Below are 22022 nucleotides of genomic sequence, written 5' to 3'. Positions count from 1 at the left end.
ACGAATGCAGGTTTTAATAACAATTAAGTAGTTCAAGAGTTCAACAATCTGATGTATCTTGAAGTGAAATGAATACAGACATGCTGGGATCTGTAGTCAACCCCTCCACCATATAGCAAATCCAACCCATGGGAAGGTAACGCTCATGGCAAAAGCTTCCTAGAAACACTCCAACTTGCCCTAACTCTGGTGACAGTTCTTAGTTCCCCACTATCTGGCCTGGATCTTCAATGGATCAGTGTAGAGGTTCATGCTAAGACTGCATGAAATTTTACTCTTCTACATGAGTGAAGCTGAAGTCTAGGAAGGCTTTAAAAGTTGCTTAGTGCTGGAGATACTTGGATTTGAGTAGTAAACTCCCAGACCCCACTGGACACCGCCCAGTGCAGTTTTTTATATTCTCTCCCCAAGTTCATGGTTCCTCTCTCAAGTTCGAAAGCGCTACTCAAAGGATACCAAACACTGTGGAAGTGTTACAGCAAACCCCGCCTTCCCAAGAGGAAAGACCAGCAGAGCTTCTGAAGTTAACAGAAGGCAAGAAACTCAGTCTTGAATTCCTGGTAATTTTGTGCAAGCTCCATCTCCAGCCTGAGTTACAAGGCATTGCTCTTCAGCTTCAGGAGGTTTCCTGGGTCTGTGTTCACTAGTTCAAGTGAATATCCCCAAACAGAACATTGCATTTGTCTTTGAGCAGTATCTCTCCATGACTGCTGGGCTGTCGGCAGGACCAGATGCAATTCACACGTCTCCAATTTTGTAACAGACTATTCAAGCACAGTTTTCATTCGATACTCTTTATTATGATATCCAGGAAAACAATAACAAGGTGATTGCTTATTACAGCTTCCACAGACCGGGGCTCCAGGCCTTACTGTCCTGGGTACACACACGTGTGCATACACACGCACACACACAAAAGACAACCCTTGTCACGAAGAACTTACAATCTAAAACAAAACAAAGATAATGATTAATCAAGAAACAAAGAGGAGGAATCACCTGCGTGAGAACACAAGATAGTTTTGGCTTGGCTTTTAGTCTGGAGTTTAAGAGTTGAAATTCCTGCCCTGTTACAGTATTCTTCTCACCATGGGCTGAATTTTTACCAGTTAATTGCAATACAAGATATATTCTTCAACATATATAACCAAAGTAAGAAGACACAAAGATCAGGTGCTAGACCATCATTTGTCAAGTTTTATACAGCAAAGCTACAGTCTAGAGATTCAGAGATCTTAAGTACTCAGTTTCCTAAATACACCATCATCCAGAAATACTAGTTTCTGCTAGTAAGTCAAGGTTTACTAATACATTTTTTCACTTCAGGATATCAAATTGCCTAACCCTTGTGCATGGAATGAAGTGACAACTGTGTTGTGCTGCATGATAATGTCTGACCTTTGATGTTAACCACAATAAATAAGGAGCAAGAACAAATACTGAAAAGCTATCAAATTATAAAGCTACACTTTAGCTGCTCTGATTCTGCAAAGAGCTTCAAACACAAAAAAAGAAGAAAAAGGACTTGTCATTTCTGGCACTCACATCACAGACTTGCCATCCTTGAGCTGGATAAAAATAATTTGTGGAAACCGAAAATAAAAGTGACAGGACACATAGACGGAGATCAAGAGCAAGTGTATTGGATTCAAAACTAGGTAGCGTGTTTTATGTTTGGTTTTTTTTTTTTAAACCTGAAATGAGAGTTGTTGCCTTTTGTCTTGTCAACGTCAAAAGAACTTCTCTGAAAGGCAGAAGGAGGCCGACTGCAGCAGCAGCCCAGCACTCCTCACCAGTGTTCGCACAAGGAGAACTGACAACTGTAGATGCGAATAGAAGTTCTGCTCCACCCACAAAGGCACTTGCTATCTGGGCATGAGCTGTATCCAAACACGACACTGCAACGCAAGTTGTACCGTAATGTATTCATCTGAAAGAGTTTTGGTTCCCATTAAGTGGGTTCTGATGACGTCCAACATATCGATGTGCTTATTTCTTGCATGTCTGATCCAGAAACGCTCCGGCATTGCTTCTATTTTAGTTCTGAACAGCAGAACAAATTCCTTAAAGAGTAAAAAACTAGGCTTATCAGATCCTAAGCTGAGTAGTTCAGGGAGCAATGAGAAGAGGGGATACCTGCCAGACATCCACCACCACAACCTATAGTATATATATATTTAAAAAAAAAAAACAAACCCCAAAACACAAGCATGGACAGATGCAGTGCTCTAAGGATAATCCACAACTTGACAGCGTGAGAACTGACATGATGAACACATAACTAACGTCAGCCCTTTGAAGCATCTTATTCTTCTTAAAGGATCTCCTACATTTTCCCCACACCTTGATTTTGTAGGACATTTGAACACCCTGAGCAAGAGGTAACCCAAGTATTTGTGTGACAAGATGACTATTACTACAGCCTCCAGGCACCAAACCACAGCTCCCTGGAACGTAGGATCTCTACACAGGCTCTCACCGGCCTGACGTTACAAATACCATGATTGTCCCTACTTACTGTTCAAGTCTGTTCAATACTGACATTTTCCATAGAGAACAATTAGGACAGCAATGACCAACACTACACTGGGAGCCTATTGAAGCTGCCAGTCTCCATCTTCTGTAAGACAAGCCCAAAGGGCTGAGTCACAAATGGAATCAAACTCAAGTATGACCTCAGAAACAGCTGGTGAACTTCTTGAAAACAGGAAAACAAAATTAGAGAAACCAAACAACCTTTCCCTCCACATACCTAGGCAGGCCTACAGTCTGGAAGACCTAGACCTACTTCAATGAATAAGGGGTTCATGTGGACAAAAAAAATCCCACACCAAAAAAGCAAAAAGCCTGTAGTTTCCTGGCTGTTAAGAATTCCTATATTTACACCACCAGTATCATCTTGCACTGCCTGGAAACCCCAAAACAATGTCAGACAAAAGGTATCTATCCCAGTAAAGCACATCAAGTATCTCCCCTTCCTCCACAATATCTGACAAAAATCCATTAAGACTCCAAATATTTGGCATGTAGGAACTACCAGAGAGATGTATTGATGAGGGGAAGGCTTCCAATGAGATCTTTCAACTCATACTGTAACAGAGTATAATTTTCAACCAAGGGCACAGTCGAACAGGGTAGCTGCCTTAGAGCTTGACTGGCCTTTTCCCTGCACCTTTTCTTCTTGCTTGTACACAAATACTTGTGTATCTCCAGAATTACTATCAGGCAACTAATCCAGGAGGAAAAACAACTTCATAAATGAGCTGTTTTTCAGCTGCACCATCTCCCCGATCGAGCTCACCATGCAACCAGAAAGGCTTGGGCTAGACAAAGCAAGGGACAGAAACCCAGTTTTGGCAGCAACCTACATCACTTTCAGCACAGCATAAGCGTGAAAATGCTCTCTTTAATATGAAGTTTTGCCTCTGACAAAATTACCTCAGGTGCAGTTCATCAGAAATCTGCAAAGAGCAGAAGGACTGTAGATGTGTGTTAACCCTTTTTACAGAAGTCTGAATACTTGTACCAAAGTACCACGCTGGTTATTACAATTCTGAGTAATGTAACTCCATAAATACAACTAAAATTTTCAAATGAAAAGGTATTCAGGAAAAATATCAAATGCTTACAAAAAACTACTGATTTTCTAAATGCATTATCCCACCATACTTGATTTACTTTCAGCATATTCTAACATCAGCAGAAATATCCTATGCATTTTCTCTTCATAGCAAATCCTTGATCATTCCCAGATTTGGGGACGAGATCACCTGCAAAGCAGTATTTCCAAAGAGCCAAGTTCATGAATAATTCACACAGGAGAAATCAATCTCTGCAACCACTCAAGAGGAGAAAGTGTTGAGATAAAAACAAAAACTCTGAAAATTATTTTCAGCTGCTGTGCATTCCTTGTTTGTACTTTGAAGTCACATATAATTACTTAGTAAAAGTAAAACACTGGTTTTGATAGTAAATTCTGGCATGTAAACCAAACATACATTTAGGGGGGAAAAAAGGCTTGAAGTAATTTATTTTAAGTCTTGGAAAATTCTGACAAGATGGGCCAGGGAGGAGGGAGTTTAATATATTGAAAAAACAAACAACAAACCCAAAAAAACCAAAACAAACCAAAACAAAATTAAACAAAAACCAAACCCAACAAACATTATTTATTCACAGTTTCTATGAATTACTCAATTCAAATCCATCTAAGTGGACAAAGCCGCCTTTTTGTGGGACGTGGTAACTGACCACGATAAATTATTACAGCTTAAGCAAAAATTTTGTTAGGCATAGGAATATAATAATGATCTCTTTGGTCATTTCCATTTCTAGTTTTCCTCATTTCATAATGAAGAAAACATGATTAGACAACTGATGTTCTTCCAGCGTACTGAATCCCAGATTACAAAGAGCCAAAATGCAATAACATTTGAAAAATCAGTGTTAAGCAATTCAAAAGAAGTTATCCAGGCAAAGAAGAATCTTATGTCAAAACAACAAACTGGAAACAGAACCTCAAAATCTTCTAAATCAATGGGGGTGTCTGTCTCACGGCAGCAAATTAAAAGTTACTGCTTTTGCCTGATCCAAAATTATATATAAGTACTTTCAGTTATAACACAAGAGACCCTGGCTTCCAATACTCTACCCGAATTCTAGAACAACTGAAATTATTCTCTATTACCGGGCAGAAAGCAACAATTCCCTTAAGGCAAGGATAAAGACTAAGTCATAGTGGAAACAAAAGTCCTTTTTTAAAAGTCCAAAGGCCAAGAACACGTCTGTAAGGCCAAAAGGAGACAAAAAGCAACATTAGTATTAACAGGCAAGAATTCACTCTTTTGAAGTTTTTAGAAGTTTAAATTTCAAGACTACTGTGCCAAAGAATGAGGTTTACAAGAAACAGTTTGCCTTTGGGAAACAATTATTACAACCCTTGGACTCCGAAAGGTCTTAAAGATCTCAAGAAGTACCTTAAACGTTCCCTTCATAATTTGTTCCTCCATCCTTTGTGATTTTGACAACGTCAGTACTACCAGATACTACAAGCAAACTGATTTAAAGTCAAAGTAACAGAGTAGAAACTTTAAGAATTTGCCCCTTTTGGCTTAAGGTTCAAATTGAGAGCAAGGCACACAGAATCCATGAAGGTCTTTTTAGAAACATAAGACATGAAACATGATTTTGTGCAGTGAGTATGTAACAGGTATTCAATTCCCTCAACATTTTCAGGTTCCAATTTTCCAGTTTTGTGGCCAGATCAGAGAGATTCAGTTTCACCACTCGAGTTTTATTTATTCAAATCAAGACATGGTTTAGCTACTGCCACTGGAGCAGCCTGGGTGTATTACAGGGTGTGCTGCCCCAGGGTTCTCAAGCTAAGCAAGTCCAGTTCTGTCAAATCCACTAAGGAGCTGTGAAGCAAGTACTCAGGAACTGCGATTAAAATTACCCCAAACATCTAATAAGTTTTACTGTAATAACTCTAAAGAGCACTCAACAGTTGAAGAATGGATAGTTCCTTGCAGTGAAGATTTTGTACTAGAAACATTTATTCTGTATATTAAGCAACCAAACTGTAGAAGATACAGAATGCAGATTTATTATTTTCTTGGGTATAAACTCAGTTATAGTAACAGTTTTTAATTAAAACTATTTTATTTATCAGCTTCATTGCTCATAATTACCGCTCTCAATCAATAAGCAGTCCAATACTTGGGTTAACTTGCAAGATTAATTTAGCAACTTCTTAAGACTGAATTAAATCTCTAACTCATTCTCAAGTGAAATGGTACAGAGAAACGTTAGCTGCATCTTAAAGTGGAAAATAGACTGGAGAAATCTTCACATTGAATACAATTATGAGAGACAGATAATGGAAAAATTCTTAAATTAAGATTTTTCCAGTTGTAGTAAAGGGCACAATAAATCAGTTTTCAGAAGCTGTAGCTTTTAAATATTTTTTTCATAAAAATATATATAGGAGAAATCAAGCTATTTCCTAACAGCAGTGAAACAAAGCAAAGCAAGTAGAATAAAGGAATGTTTCTCATTACTTCACCCATTTATCTAATAATTTTCCTCTTTGTGGAGCCTTAAATGCCTCCTAAAACAAACACAACACACTGTAAGAACTGCCACCCTCTAAAATCAGACAGACAAGTTTTCAAAGAAGGTCCAACACACACTAATTCTGCAAGATACGTACACTTCAAAAACACAAGAGTAAACAGTGCTACCCAAATCAACTCTTTCTATGACCATACACACTTCCTTCTATTTTTCAAGTGCTAAAGCTATATCTCAAAAAAGTTTTTTTGTTCCTTGTAACAGATTTCTAACCAACAAACAATAAGACTCTGCAACATTTCCAATTAGTTCAGCTTTGTTTTAATGATATGGGGCAATTCTTAGAGCAGACATTATGTAGCCAATAACTACAAAATAGAGGTTTATTGGTGTGGTCTCAGAATCCCAATTTGAACTGTAAATTTGAATCAAGGCAATTAACTGAAAAGCCAGAGTATCTGAAAATGCATATTGAGTTTTTACTTCAATTTTGCAATACTTCTTGAAGAACTTGGAAAAAGTGAAGTTGGTAGAACAGTATATATCACCAAGATTACAAAAACTGGAAGGAAATAATACATTGCAACAGTGATCCTCATTAAGTGAAGTTATTTCATCACAATAAATGTTTAAAAAAGTGTCAATGTTATTTAAAAAGTGTTGTACTCCCCCCCACAAGTATTTGAAGACAGATAAACCCTTTTTCCTTAGTCAAAATGGCTTCTAAAAAAAGTTTCTCAAAACAACAGCAATAATCAAAAAACATGAACTGTATTTCCTTTAATCCATAACATCTCTAGCGCTGAAGGGCCATCCATGTAAAAAGCAGATTCTTTGGGGACATTAGTCAATTAACTTAATAAAACCCAGTTTTACGAGGATTTATCCTTCCTGCTACGAGGCGAGTCTGCTCCATTTGAGGTCACTGTTCCATTTATTCCATTTTCTAGAAAAAAGAAGAAAACATTTTTGAAATATGAGACGCTTTATATTTTATTACACTTTCATAGATCCCATACAGTCTTTTAACTTCTTTTCTGATGTATGTTCTTCATTAAACCTCATCATTATAATTCCTAACACACTAGTATAATCAAGTTTTTACACAGTGCAAAATTTAAAGTTTACTACAATCGAGTTCAGTTTCCTGACACAGAAATGTGTGCATTATATACATCTAGACTGAAAATCAAGACCAGCTATAGCATTTTAGAAGATATTCTCCTAAAAATTAAAATACTCAATCTGTAGATGAGACTGACTGGTGAAATTCTGGAGACACACAGTACATACACAGTTCCCTGGCACAGGTCTTTATAGTATATCTCACCTATTTTGTATTTAAATTCTCACTAAAATTACATTTCTTTGCTTATCTTTTCAAGTTTTTCATATATATAGGAAATCTTTATACACACATACTTTTTAATTTTATATGTTAAAGTATATACTCTTATTTATGCTCTGATGAAGATATTTACGTAGGCGAGATGGACAGAAGTAAAACACTAGTTAGATGTGAGGTGAGTATGTGTACATGGAAAGAGTTCAAGCACAAGACCAGGCACCTATCTAAGAACACAAAGCAAGAATGTGTTCCCAGGTGCAACCCTCTACTTCTATCCCTTGTTTGGGCCAACTTAAAGACCTTGAGAGTTTGAATCTGTTCAAGCACCACAGCAACCACTTGACAGCAGAAATTTCCCCTAAAAAAACGACCCACAATCTATGGATTTATAATGCACATGACATATAGTAAAACAGATCAACATGATACCATCTTGAATTAAAAGTATCCCCCTTTTTCAGTGTCACCACAACCCAAGGAAGCAAGAGATGTTGCCTGACAGTAACTGTATTTATAGAATGGATCTGAAGAGCAGAGTGCACAGCCAGCTACCATGCTTGCTGCCTAACATCTCTGCTCTGACTTGCAGTATCATTCTGACTTCAAGCAACTGTTGTGAGGTTTTTTGTACAAATAACTAGTTAAATTAATGTTTCCCATCTGCAGATGTGTTGCAGTTCACCATAGAGTGTGGCCAATCCACAAAAAACAACTCTTGATCTCCTTCTCCCCCCCGCTACACCCAAATGCTCCCATTTATACAAACAAGCACTAAAACAAAAAATAAAAATCAGAAACATGACAATGAGACCATACAGGAACCCAATTAGTCACATAGTAACAGTCAAAGTCTATCCAACATATTTGGTTGTAAATGACACCACCACTTCAAGCCTATATAAGGTGGTGTTTGGATACTTTTAAAGAAGTTTGTGTTATGCTTAAATCAAGAGTTAGATCCAAGCCAGCTAACTGAAGTATTTTCTTAAGCAGTTAAGCCAAAACAAGTGAAAGTAAAACAAAGAACAAGAATCAGCATGTGCCTGGGTACCCCACCTACATCACAAGTAGGATTTTTCTACTGTCATTTCTTGCTTTTGGCACAGTCTAAAAGTAAAACATTTTATTGTGCTCTGGCTCCTAAAAATCCATCCAACCACAAACAAAGAAAAAAAAGACTGTTTTAAAGAGTTTAATTGCATATATTACTCTTTCAAAAACACTGTCTTGCTGCATCCTGTGCAAGTGTTCTAAACAGATAACGTTACAGGAATCTTCAAAACAGAAGAGTCTGTAACAACACTAACCTTCTGGATTCTAAAGTTATCTTCTTTCAATTTAAAATAAGCTGTAAAATTCCTCAGTCTTTAAAGACAGGCACAGCTCAATTATTTTGTGAATTAAACCACAATTCCAATTAACTGACTCTTTCCTTATTCCTTTACCACCTGCAAGTCTCCATTGAACTTGGGTGAAAAACAGCAAATTCACCAAATTACATGAATGAAACAGTTTAAGAGATTTTTAAAAGCTACTACATTTTTGACTCATTCATTAAAATGCCATTTAAGTTTATGCTTTAAAAATATCTGTCCTAGAAGATTTAAGTTAATCCCACAAAAACATAGTAAGATGCAATAAACATGAAGCTCTGATTATGCAGGACACCTACTTAAGAAACTACCTTCACTCAATTAAAAGAGTCCAACCATTTTTTCTAATGAAAACGAGAAACCTCAACACCACATAAAAGCCAACCTGTGATAATTACAAATGATCAAAAGGATTTACAGAAATACTGTATAAAGTAAGAAAGAAAGGAAAGGAAACAAAACAAAACAAATCACTGAATTGATCTCTGACCATGACACTCAGTTCCTAGTGCAAATGGTCTTCACGCTCGATATATCAAGAAGTGGCAGGTTGGCAATACGTGACTGCTAGTAAAGGATCATGCTGAAATAAGCTTTTGAAATGACTTAAGCAGTTTTTTAAAAGTGCAGAAGTTATTCAAACTAGCAATTAAATACATACAAGTTTAACTGTTGGTACAACAGAAATACAGAGGTGTGTGGATTTTTTTTTTAATGGAATACAGAATTTTTCTTGTAGGAAAAAGCATTCAGTTTGTCTTTCATGGCCTTTTCATAAAAAGAGCATGACATAATCAAGAAGTAAAATCTGGAATGATTAGTTAATTTCCAAATGCTTCTACACAGGTTTAGAGCAGTAAGTAGTTATGTGCCCAAAGAAGTATAAAAATTCTACTTTTAATAAAAACAGTCCAACATAAACCTATTCACTTGATGGATCATCTAACCAACTCTTGTCCTAAAACCTCAGAATTCAGTGGCAATAAAAACAAGCTTGAAATTCACTGCAAGAAGTAATTGATTACAAAAACAGATCTAAAAATATGCCTGTTCCCTTTTTATAAGGGAACGAAACGTAAGCATGATACATTTTGCTCAAGTAATATAATTAGCAATAATTAAAATCTCACATTGCATTAATTAAAAAAAAGGTAATTCATTCAGTCAATTATAAGAGGAAAAAACCCCAAACAATTAATATACAGTGGTTTTTTTAATTAAAAAAACCTCCACTATATATTCACCAATACTGTTTCTGTAACTGAGTCATCTCACTAACAAGTTAAACATAAAAAGGCTTTCCAATACCTAAAGTTGCTTTTGAGAAGTCAAGACAACAGAAAAACTTAAAATACAAACCTCTTTCTTTTCTGGAGCTCTTTCCTTTAGCTGATACGAACTTCTTTTTCACTGACTGAGGCTGAGAAGTAGAATGCTCTCTCCACCTCCGAAGCTGGAAATTAATGAACTTCCACATCATAAATGCTTGAGCCATGCAGATGGAGGCCAGCACACTGATTCTAGAAACAAAACACAGGTAAAGGTTTATCACTAAGTTTAACTCACTATTTGAATGCAAAAGGAAAGTAGAACACCACCTCATATATTTTTTTGCATGTCATAAACTGCCTTTTTACTCAGCTTCCTGAAACACATTATTGATTCTTTCTAGACAACATGAATTTGTAATAGTTCAGTTTTGTTTAGGGTTTTTTCTTCTGACTTCCCTTGCCTCTTCCTAGTAACATCCATTTTCTAAGCCACGAAAGACTCATCTCACAGAGTGTGACTGGGTTTAGCACAGCTGAACAAAACTAAAATATACTGTGAGAGTGAAGCCTTTGCCTCTCCATCAAAACTGGGAAATACTAGATTTCTTTCCTGTTTTCTGTTTTCTCAGTATTACTCTCAAGATACCAGGTGGTAACAGCTGGAAATGGTTTAAGAGAGTCTTGTGTTCTGAGTAGCAATTCTGCAGGGTAGTGCTGATATTGACAAAGTTTCAATAACTTCTTTTTCTGGATTTAATTCATAAAAAGGCCAGGTGGTTGGCTGAACATTCTGCATCACATATGTTAGGAAAGTTCTCAATTCTCTAACACACAGCATGCATAGGAGCCACAATAAAGGCAGAGAAAGAGACAGCAATCTTCAACCAGGGCCAAAGATGCTCTGGGCATAACGCCTTGACCACTACAGATAAACTCACTGCAACTGTATCTAGAATTCAATTCACTAACGCCAAAACATTTGAAAGTGATCTCTGTAATTGGATATATTCCTTTTAATTCTGTTTTCTTCTGCAAAAAAAAAAAAAAAAGAGAGCAGTCAGATTTATCAGCTGCAGACTGTAAATTCTTCAATTAATTTCACTGTGCCTTACAAGTTTGTCACGTAAGCTATTCCTATTGATCCCATTGACTGCAAGAAAACACCTAACCATTCAGAATTACTGGCATTAAAACCATATCATCTATATTGTGTATTTAACACAGGTTTACAGCTCCTGCTTAAGAACTGTTCCAAGTTTACTGTACCTGACAGCCAGGATATTAAAGTTTCCGGTACTGAAATTCAGCTGCTGATCTTCTGCTCTTGCCAGTCCAAAGCCAAAAGTGAGGACTGAGAGAATCAAGGTGAGAAGCCTTCCCAAAACAAAAAGAACTGCCCACAGTGAAAATCTACAAAGAAAAACACCACAAACACTAAACAAATTTTCCATTCACAACACAAGTACTAACAATGCAAATGTTTACTCTTCACCATGTGAATTCGTTTGAAATTTAAGAACTTACCTAAATTGATTATTTTGTACTTATCCTAAACTAGCCTTGGATTTCTAATACTCATAGAAAATAAAAAGCAAGAAAAGCCCTGTCTCACAATCTCTTTTTACAAACCAGAAGTACAAAAGTATGTTCTGAAAACTAATTTCAACTCGACAGAAAGTGCTTTCCATTACTTTAGAAGATGAGTGTGTTATCAGCTCCTGTAGAACCAGCTGTATAAGCAACCTATGCTGCTCTTTTCTCAACAATTTTTTTTAAAGTATTGGCACATATTGCAAGATTTTATTTCATTTTACACTGCTACTACTTTGACTTAAACAGACAAAGTAGAAAAATAGTTGTTTTAGTGATATAAAAACTAAAATTATTCTGGAGAACTGTGGCCTCTAAGGCAACACTGTTTGAGCTTCCTTCTAATTTTGGTTTCTGGTTAGTTAAATGCACAAGGCTTTGAGACAGAAATTACATGAAGATAAAGACTACTTACCCTTTCTGATACCTTTCATCACTGAAGTAGAAAAGACGGGATATGTGGAAAAGAAATTCAACAAAGTAATGCAATACCAGAAGAACAAGTCCAAGATGGGTCAGACTATCAAAACAAATAAAACAAACATTCAGACATTTTGTTAGATGTTTAAGACAGAATGAAGCCAGCAAAGGCTTACAATTGACTTACTTCAGGAGATAGGCTCCCGCAATATGGAATAGATAAAGTCCAATGTAGACAATCTGGCGAAAGATATCTTCCTATTAAGAAAAAAAGTAATTATGCATTATACACAATGTTATACATTATTGTACAATGTCATATATTATTACAAACTACTCCCTAGTCTTCAAAATTCTTCTTGGTTTACCAGCTACCTTAATGTGGCCTGTTCTGGCACCAAATTATTCAGCTTAGATTGTCCAATTCCACACATAACTTATTGCTTACTTACCAATAATATTTGGTATCTTACACATACCATGAGAAAAAGCATCAAACATCAAAAGGATGCTTTTTAACAGGGCTCACTTGTATTTGATATGACTATTGTGAATTTGTACTAGCTATCACAATACTTATTTGGTATGTATTACTGTATCATCAGATAACTTCCTACGATTCAGCATGTTTGCTGACTATCAGATTCTGTCACATTGCTACAGAAATAAAATAACAGTCTGTGAAACAAAATGAAAAGGTTTCTGAGTGCTGGCATCTATTTTAAAATTTCAAGATCATCCAAGATTCTAGAACACTGTTGTTAGCAAATACAGAAAATAACGTTATTAACCATCCTACCAAGGGAAATGGAGGGATGAGCGAGCAGCAAGTGGTTTTAGCGGCCAGCTGGGGCTAAACTACAACACCATCAAATCCACCCCTTTCCAATTTAGAGGTAAGAATGCTGTGAGGGACCATATCAAAAGCCTTAACAGAAGTTCTGGTACCTGACATCGGTAGCTTTTCCCTCATTCACTGATGCAGTCACTCTGCTGTAGAAGCCCACTAAATTAGTCAAGCATGACTTGCCCCCTCAGTGAAGTCACGTTGAACAGTTTAAAACAGAAATCTTTAAAAAGTAAACTGCATGTAAAAAATAAGCCTGAGCAAAAACATGCAAAAAGCCTACTTATATTGGTCCTGCAAGATAAAAAGTGTGCTACAAAAAGTCTCCAGTGAGCTCAAAAGTTTTGAGAACCACAACAGAGAAAACTCTTGCGGGGGACAAAAAACATGCTGTTAAAAACTGAGCACTGAAAAACATCTCAGTATGTGGCTAACCAGAACTTCTGCTGAGGACAGTGGTATTTAAATCAAATCCCAGAGTTTAATGTTCCCTGGATTTACGAAATTATTCACTGCTTATATTTTACACCTATATAATGATTCATGAAGCAACTGTGATTTCAATGAGACTATTCGGACTACTAATTACAAGAAACAAAAGAGTTGGAAAATAAAATCTCACATTTGTTTGCTTGAAGGAAAATTATTTTAGTAGATAAGAAACACTAGTAATTTTTATTTACCGAACAGATATATAGCAATTTTACTGCAATTAGAAATACAGGATTTAACTGGAAAGAAAAAATGTACCTTCTCACACACCAACATTTGAGCACCCAAAAGTCCATCAGGAAAAGTGGGTAACACAAATAAGAACAGGTTAAGAAATCTAGGGTAACACATTACTCTGGAAGTCCAAAAGAAATTAACTATTTCATTGTTTGGGTTGCTTGCTTTGGCGTTCTTTCAATTTACATTTTGAACTTACTTTTTTAGTTTTCTGGAAGTACAATTCTGGAAAAGCATGAAACCAGTATGCCAACTGTAAGATGTAGAAAAACTTCATTTGAAACCTGTACAATATAGCAAGAATTGAAAAATATTACTTTTTATTAATGAACCTAAAACACTTCAGAAGCTTTCTAGTGAACGTATTTAATCACTGTCTCTAAAGAAAGAAAAACATTGATCCTTCCTGCCAGCCAACTCATAAGCAAGTTTTTTAAAACAAAATCTTTAAGACAAAACTTTCACAAACGTAATTCTTTACATAATAGTCTACAGAAGGAAAACTCTGTATGCTACAAATTGACAGAGAATCAAGTTCCTCCATAAATATGAGTGAAAATACACTAGTGACTAATATAGTTTTACAGACTATCTATTCTACACAGATTGTACGTAACACAACCTAAGTTTAAAACACTCCCTCCTCTCCCCAACAATCCACTAAGGAAGAGGCCTTACGGAATCAGAGTGTGCGGGTAGTCCCTCCACAGAGAAGTTGGATCTGATATATAGTTCTCCTAAAAAAAACAAACAAAAAATCCCAATGCACTCTCAAAGATGCTACTTCCTAGTCAGAAATAATGAATTAACATACATGTGTGTATTTATGTATATGCATACGTGTACATATAAATGTGCACACATCTACATACACAAGTAAAAGCTGCAGATTAATGAATTTCCTTTTACAAAAAAAAAACCAAAAAACAAACCACAAACCCACAAAACAAAAAAAAAAAACCCACCAAACTCCCAAACCAAAAGACAGCTGTATTGGCTTAGAAAAATAAAAAGCAACCAAACAAACCAAGCATTCATTCGAGACAGAATGTCCTTATGAGATAGAGGTTATTTTAGCATCACTACTACAGCCATAAGCCTTTCCTTGTGAACTGCTGACAAGTTTTGAGCTTAAATAAGAGAAAGAAAGTTTTTTTCAGGAGTCATTATGTTAAGGGAAGGAAAAAAACAAACAACAAAAACACACTCTTTCCCTTTTTTTAAACTAAGCTCACACACAAACAGCCACTAGCAAAGACCATACCAATCGAAAGCACACGCTTGCTTGAGCCTAGAGCACTTTGTCCATACGCCCGTTCCCTAGGCTGCCAAAATGCTATGTATGGTAGTTTTTGAACACTTATTTTACACTACTAAGTTGACATAGAAAAAATACAGAGAATGAAGTACTATAATAGAGTTTAGAAGTTTTCCCTTGGTCAGTTGATAGTAAAGAAACTCTGACTGAGCAACACTAACACTACTGGACTTCATAATCAGTTATGACTAAAACTTGCACAGAATCCCTAAGCTTGTTCCTGCTTTAATTTTAAAACTAGCTGAAAACAGAAAAAAAACCCAAAGTGTTATTTATCATCATCATAAGTGAAGTTTTTGAAAGCTCAGAATACAAAGAGAAGAGAAAGCATACTTACAGAGACAAGAATACTTGTTCCCCAAACACAGGAGAAAAGGTAGAATGCACTAAGTTGCCCAGACTCATTGAACTTGCTATGTTTTGTTTTTGAAAAGTGCATTTTCCTGTTAATTTTCTGAAAGAAAAGTCCGTTGTTATTTATATGCTTAACATTTATCTATTAACTGTGCTAAAAGTTTCAATGCATGTTTTAACAGTTATAACTTAAAAGTAAACTTTTGCATTAAAGTTAATAGCCTTAAAGTCTAATTAAAACTTCACAATTATCTTGATGAAAGGAATTAATATTTTGTACTTACATCCAGTATGTACTCCTGAATTATAGCATGTATGATTATTGCTACAAGCATGTAGAAGAAAATTGTAGCCAAGTCTTTGATGCCATAGTGATAGAGAGAGATTGTTTCTGCAGATTGTTCTTCTGAAAGACAAACAGAACTAGCTGTTAGGCACCAATACAGTTTAATGGCTAATAAGTTTGTCTCTCAAAGTGAAACCTTTCAGGCAGAAGTAGTTTGTAGTCAGCTGAACAAACAGAAGTCAAGTTACACTGCTGTCATAACCTAGGTCACTAGGTTGTTTACGGTCATCTTCTCTGTCACATCACATACTAAATTTGACTTTGGAAAGATGTACTATAAAAATGAAAACTTGAGTGCACTTACAAAGCTTACCCAAATGCACCGAAAGGAGCCAGTAAAATTATGTTAAACTATCTCTCCACTTTGACTAGTAAACATTGTCACTTGCAAAACCAGAATAAGAATTAATGTGAACTTATCTACCAATCTGCTGGTGTTTTAGCACTAATGATGAATCCAGCAGAACAGAAACATCACCCCAACCTAATCAATTAACATGAAGTTTCACTAAAAATAAAGTGAAGTCATTTAAAATTGCTTATTATCTATTCAAATTGACGAATTCATTTACCCTCAGTCTAGAAAGTAAGGTATACTAATAACGTCTGAATACACTGTCTCGTAACTAACCTCCTGCAATACACATACCTGTGGCAGGAATGGTAACATTATACTGAAGTGTAACAAAAATGACAGCTGCTTTTGCTGTAATCTGAAAGAGAAAAAACAAAAGCGCAATCAATTCTCACAGAAATACTTATTTGCCCATTGTTTTAGCGCTCTTCCTCAGCACGTTTGTCCCCTCCCATAAAACTGATCAACTCACATTATCATACCACTTCACCTGACTTTCCAGAGGCAGAACACATTGCATGATCTCTATAGGTTTGTTTACAGAATACTCAATCTCCTCAAAGAAATATCCTCAAAAAACGACTCATAGTCACAACTACAACATTAAAACAAACACAATTGCTGCAATTCTTTCTCCAGTTCATACTGTATTATTACACTAACAGAATATACATATAATGCAATCTCTAGACGACGATGTATACAGCAGTGGCTGAAAATAAACTCCACTTAGAACTACTTTTTAATTTGACAAAATTTGAAGGTTAACATCGTATTCATAAACTTGTGGGTGATCTGGAACATGTGAGAAAAGGGATAGACAACGGAAAACCATTTCAGGCCAGCAGCATACTGACTCAGTACAATTAGCATTCTTTCAACCCTGGGCATCCTTTGGCAAAAAGTATAAAACAAAATAAATCAAATTTAGCTGTAGTGGTACTACTTCTTTACAATGGACAATAAGAAAAAGCAGAATGAACAAAAGAGAGCGAGGAAAAAAGTTTGTTCTAAAGGCTTTTTTAGGGGATGGGGTGGTGGGGATCATACTATAAAAACCCCAATAAATAAGCAGGACCTCAAGTTCCCATCTGTCAATAAACATAAATTGTCTTTCAACTTTAACACATCTTTGTTGAATCCCAAGAGGAATCAGCATGTTTTAACAGAGAGGGAAAAATAACCACGCTTTACAATATTTACAATCTGATAATTTCTCATTGCTGTAAAAATCTAGCATCCTTGTTGCATTTATAGGATCAACAAGAAACAACACCACCGCTACAAAAACAAAAGATCAAACCTCTTATGAGTCTTGGAAGGGTACTTTTGAGTATGTGAAGATACTGATTAGGTTACTACCAGCAGTTATTATTCACAAGAAATAAGATTTATTGTTAAAACTAGCGCTTTGTAAACAAGCCCTGGATTGGTTTAGGAATCCCTGACCACACAGTAGACCATTCACCCCATGTAATTTCAGGGAATCCAACTAGTTTACCTGTGTTAGTGAAGTTGCTCAGGGCTCCCTATTCATCATGGAGCCTTCAGAGGACAATTCAAAACAGCAGTCAATTCTAAACTGCCCTTTGAAGGCTCTGTCAGCTACTCATCAAGTCCTGATCAGCTGCACAAGTCGAGCAGTACAAATACCTCACCATACCAGCTTTAACCACAGCAGCTGATTTCCAAGACCTATATCTAAGCATTTAAAAAAAATGCAACAATCTTCTCAGCCACACCACATCTGTACCAACAAAAGCATATGGCCCCTCTATACGCTGGGGTAGAAAACACCCTGGATTTAAAAAACAAAACAAAAACAAACAAACAAAAAAAGACTTCAGCATCATCTTCCTCATTCAGACTTCCACTCATCCCAAAACTTCCAACCCTACCAGTAACACTGTAAATACAGTAAGCCACTAGACATGAAAAGTAATGTTTTAAGTCCATCTCTTTAATCTAAATCACCAGAAATCCACCATGTAAGGACTTGTCTTGGTGATTTTTGATAGTACACCCAAACTTAACAGCTTTCTTCATCTGCATTTTTTTTTTCTTTCCATAAACATATGTGTTTCCTAACTCCACTGGCCTCTGGTGCTGAGCAGTATCAACAGCTGGATGAAATTATTCTGAAAACCATCAATGTAATAAACAACTCTAAACAAATGGCTAAAATGCTAAAAACCCAGAAACATTTACCAAAAAGAAAATGGAAGTGTCTTATTTTGATGGGACACCACTGAGAACATTTGGGAAGCCACCCAGGTAAACTGTGTTTCCAGTTTTCTCAGAAGGCAACTGAGAAGAACCAAAACGGCACATTTCAGATCATCTGCATCCAACACGGGGGCCCAACGCGAGCGCTTGGCCTGCAGGCAGCCGCAGGGAGCAGGGCCGGCCCTCAGCCAGGCCCGAGCTCCCCTGGGCGGCTGTCAGACCCGGCCGCACCGGCCCCATCTCACACGGGGGAGGCGGGACGTAACTTCGGCACCAGCCGCGACCCCCGGGCCAGCGGCTCCTCAAACCGCTTTTAGCGCCGGGAGCCCCGTGAGGTGACGAGCGGCCCGGGGGTCTGTGGGGGCGTGGTGTGCCCGGGGAACTCGCTTCGCGCCAAGGATGCGGGGGGGAAAGGGGCCCACGCGTGCGCCCCCCACACGGCGAGCGGCGGCCGCACGTACACGTCACCGCTTGTTTCCCTTCCCGCCGCGTCGCCTGACGGGAGCCGTAGTGTCGGCGGGGCCCGGCGGGGCCGCGCACACAAAGAGCGGGGGATCGGCTGTCACGGCTGGGCCTCTCCCCCCACTCGCCCCCCCCCCCCCCCGCCGCGGTGCGAGCGCGGCCACACACTCCTCCCCCGGCCGCCGCGCTCCGAGTGCCACGTAACCCCGCCGGCGGCAGGAACTGCCCGCCGCCGCGGGAGGAAGCGCGCCTCCCCTCGCCCCGTCCCCTCACGGCGGCGCCGCGCTGCGGGGGGTGCTGGGGCACGGCCTCCCCTCACAGGCGGGCAGTGGAGCAGGGTCCCGGCGGCAGCCACGGGCTGCGCCTCTCCGGGCCGTAGACAGGGAAGAGGGCGTTCCCCGAGGGGCCGGGTCCGGGAGCACGAGCCGTGGGAAAGGCGCCCGCGTTGGCTCCTCCGGCCGTGTGGCGGGGAGGGAGATCGGCTCCTCTCTACACGCACAGCGGGGGCGAGAGGGTCGGGGACGGCGCGGCCCGGGAAGGGCGTGGGCTAGCTGGCAGGTGCGCCGGGAGGTGCCCGCGCTGGCTGAGCAGCAGCCGCAGCGACCCGCCGCCCACCCTTCCCGCGGCTCATCGGGACCCCCGCGCCCTCCCCGCCCAGCGCCGAGAGCCCCCGGTGGAAAGGGGAGAAGCGGGACGAAGCCCCTGGGGCGGTGGCGCCGGTGCCGCCTCACCTCGAACATGAGCCCCAGCAGGAAGATGATGGCCATGCAGGACACGATGTCCGCATGGTTCTGCACGATGAACTCGTGGCTCAGCACCGGCGGGTTCTTGTTGCTTTTCTTGCGGATAGCCATGGCGGGCAGGGAGCTGGCCGCCGCCTCCCCGCTGCCAGCACAGCTCTCGCCGCGGCCAGGAAGAGGCGGAGGGGGAGGAGGCGGCCGCGCAGCCGAGGAATGGCAGCCGCCGTCCGCTTCACTCCGCCCCGGCCGCAGGGAGCAGCCCCGGCCGCCGCCAGCAGCGCCCCTGCCGGCCGGCGGGCACCTCCCGCTCCACCTCCCCCTGCCCGCCCCTGGGGGCGGTGAGGGGCAGCGCCCGGCAGTTCAAACCGACCAACGGCGGCGGCTCTGGCGTCTCCCCGCCCGCGGGAGGTCGCGCCGGGTGGCGGTGCGGGCCGGGGCCTGCCGGGAGAGCCGAGCCGTGTCGGCTCGGGCAGCGGTGGTGCGTGCGCTGGCGCTAGGCAGGACTCCGTGTTGGGCACTGGCTGCGCTTTCCTCTCCCACTGAGGCAGCGGTGACAAAACGGCCGTGAGTCTCACCGGGCCGCGGAGGAGGCGGCTGCGCACCCTCCTTGATGTCCTTCTCCTCCCCCGGGGATCTGGCGAATTTTGTTGCCGCCAGACCCCCGGCAGGTGGGCACCCCAAGGATGTAATTAGGCAGCCGCGCTCACCGGGCTCGTTATGGTCACGGCTGAGGCGCAGCCGCAAGGTACAGCCTGCACTGTGCTGGCAGCCCTCTCCTACCGTCCCGTCTGCTGACATTACACTGTATAGCTTGAAATAACATACGTTATCCGAGTAACCCTAACAAGGAATCCAAGAAAGCATAAGAGAAGAAAAGCTACCCGGGAAATATAGGAAGGAAGAGACATTAAAAGGGAGGCTACTTGTGGATTAAAAAACCAACCAGTTTTAAACAGATTAGGAGGTCTGAGAAATCAACAGATGCAGGAAGCATCCAGGCCAAACTGAGCTGTCCTTCAAACCCTGCAAATTCATGCTACTTTTATTTATTAAAGCTTCTGGCTGACTCATATTCCCAGTGGCTATGTGGAGAAGAAAGTTCAAAAAAAGAAGCAGTTTACAGCTGAAGTTTAGTGTTGTCAGGGTAGCTTTTACTGCTGGCAGCTAATGAATACAGGACAAGAGATTAAAATGCAACTATTCAGTGTGGCTTTGCCTTGCCAGAACTGAGAATGTGCACCACATAATGAACTGTTTTCCACAGGTTGGTTTCTTCCTGCTATATGGAGCAAACTGCTTAGTGTATGACGAGGTTTTTCAACTATGAAACACCTTCAACTGTGAAGATGCTCAGAGGTTTCATATTAATGTATTACATCAGGAGACAGGGATCCTTGGTACCTATAAATGACCCAGGGCACTTAAAAATACAGGAAAGGCTACAGAAATTTTCCCCTTCAAAGCTGGAGATTTTTTTTTTAATTAAAAAAAGTTTTTAAAAAATAAGCATTCATATTTCAGTCCCTTAGAAATCTCTTAATCTCCTGGCCACACCAGTTTTTTTGTAACTCTAAAGTAAGCAGAACATTATTTCAACAATAACAATGTGAATATACATCCATAATTGCATACTGTGTAGTCACGAATGTAACATACTGCACCTGTGAAGTACATTGGTTTGTGATAAAAATTAGAATTCTTTTTGCAATGTAGTCTTGCATCTACCTCCCACCTCAGCCTTAAATCAGGTCATTTCATCTCCACAGAACATAACAAACAGGACTTAACTGGGACAAGACATCCTTTTCTCAAGCTATAATCAGCAAGTGCCTCAAGCACCCGACTACGAGGTCTCTTATACAGGCAGAGAGCTCCTTGGTTTCCTCTTGTTTTTGTGTTTGTCCCGATGGTATCGTGTAAACTGCTATACTGAAATGGAAAACAAGTCCTCATCTGAACTGTTTCTGCACCTTTCTTTTACTGGAATTCTCTCTCCTGCTGCCTGATGTTTCTTACAGCTTTTTAGTCAAGGTGTGATGACCTAAACCACCAGAGACTGCCAGCCCTCAGCCTGCTGCTTGCCAATGGGTTGCGGCTCTATGTTTGCCAGGTTTGTTTCCAGATGTTTTTGAAATACTAGGCTTTGAAATGATTACGTTGTTTAGGAAGGAAGTTCCTGACAGTCTGAAATGGGGGAAGCTTCTAGTGTCTTCTCACCTGCTACCAAAACCTTGGCAGGCAAACCCAATACACAGTTTCAGGTAACGTGGCTGGGGAGGATTCGGTGGTAAGTGCATTATTACACCTGGAATAACAGACACAAAGAGAACAATGCCCTTCCTATTGGGGAACCTTTCTTGAATTCACTCATCATCAAACATGCTTAAAGATACAACCAAGATTGACATTTTAAACAGAGTATAAAGAAGTGAATTAGCAAGAAACAAAACAGAAACCCCCAAAAAGGCTATAATTACCATCAAAATTCTTTCCCAGGTCTGCAGCCTAATAAATGATGCTGAAGTACAGGATCTTAAAATTAACTGGCAGGAAGGCTAGAAACACAGTTTG

General features: G+C 39.7%; 1 protein-coding gene across 1 annotated transcript; it reads right to left on the bottom strand.

The window, feature by feature from the left end:
• Nucleotides 1-6529: 6529 nt before the first annotated feature.
• TRAM1 (translocation associated membrane protein 1) lies at nucleotides 6530-19688 on the bottom strand. The gene is made up of 11 exons (XM_080338674.1): nucleotides 19443-19688; nucleotides 16318-16381; nucleotides 15607-15728; nucleotides 15306-15422; nucleotides 14329-14387; nucleotides 13850-13934; nucleotides 12262-12332; nucleotides 12070-12174; nucleotides 11331-11474; nucleotides 10153-10313; nucleotides 6530-7018 (listed from the first exon to the last, which is right to left on the bottom strand). Exons 1-11 carry the CDS (start codon nucleotides 19563-19565, stop codon nucleotides 6945-6947), a joined length of 1125 nt encoding a protein of 374 aa, XP_080194800.1. The 5' UTR covers nucleotides 19566-19688; the 3' UTR covers nucleotides 6530-6944.
• Nucleotides 19689-22022: the final 2334 nt, after the last annotated feature.

The sequence above is a fragment of the Nesoenas mayeri genome (assembly GCF_963082525.1).
Source record: "Nesoenas mayeri genome assembly, chromosome: 2".
Lineage (NCBI taxonomy): Eukaryota > Metazoa > Chordata > Aves > Columbiformes > Columbidae > Nesoenas > Nesoenas mayeri.
The sequence above is the reverse complement of the archived record's forward strand: the minus strand, read 5'-3'. Positions and strand labels throughout refer to the sequence as shown.

Bases quoted from the DNA above. Each gene is read 5' to 3' on its own strand.
- TRAM1 (XM_080338674.1), bottom strand. From the start codon at position 19,565: ATGGCTATCCGCAAGAAAAGCAACAAGAACCCGCCGGTGCTGAGCCAC. The intron at 16,382-19,442 runs GTGAGGCGGCAC...TTTCTCTTTCAG, and splicing joins TGCTGGGGCTCATGTTCGAG to ATTACAGCAAAAGCAGCTGT. The intron at 11,475-12,069 runs GTAAGTAGTCTT...TTTTCTTTGTAG, and splicing joins GATGAAAGGTATCAGAAAGG to ATTTTCACTGTGGGCAGTTC.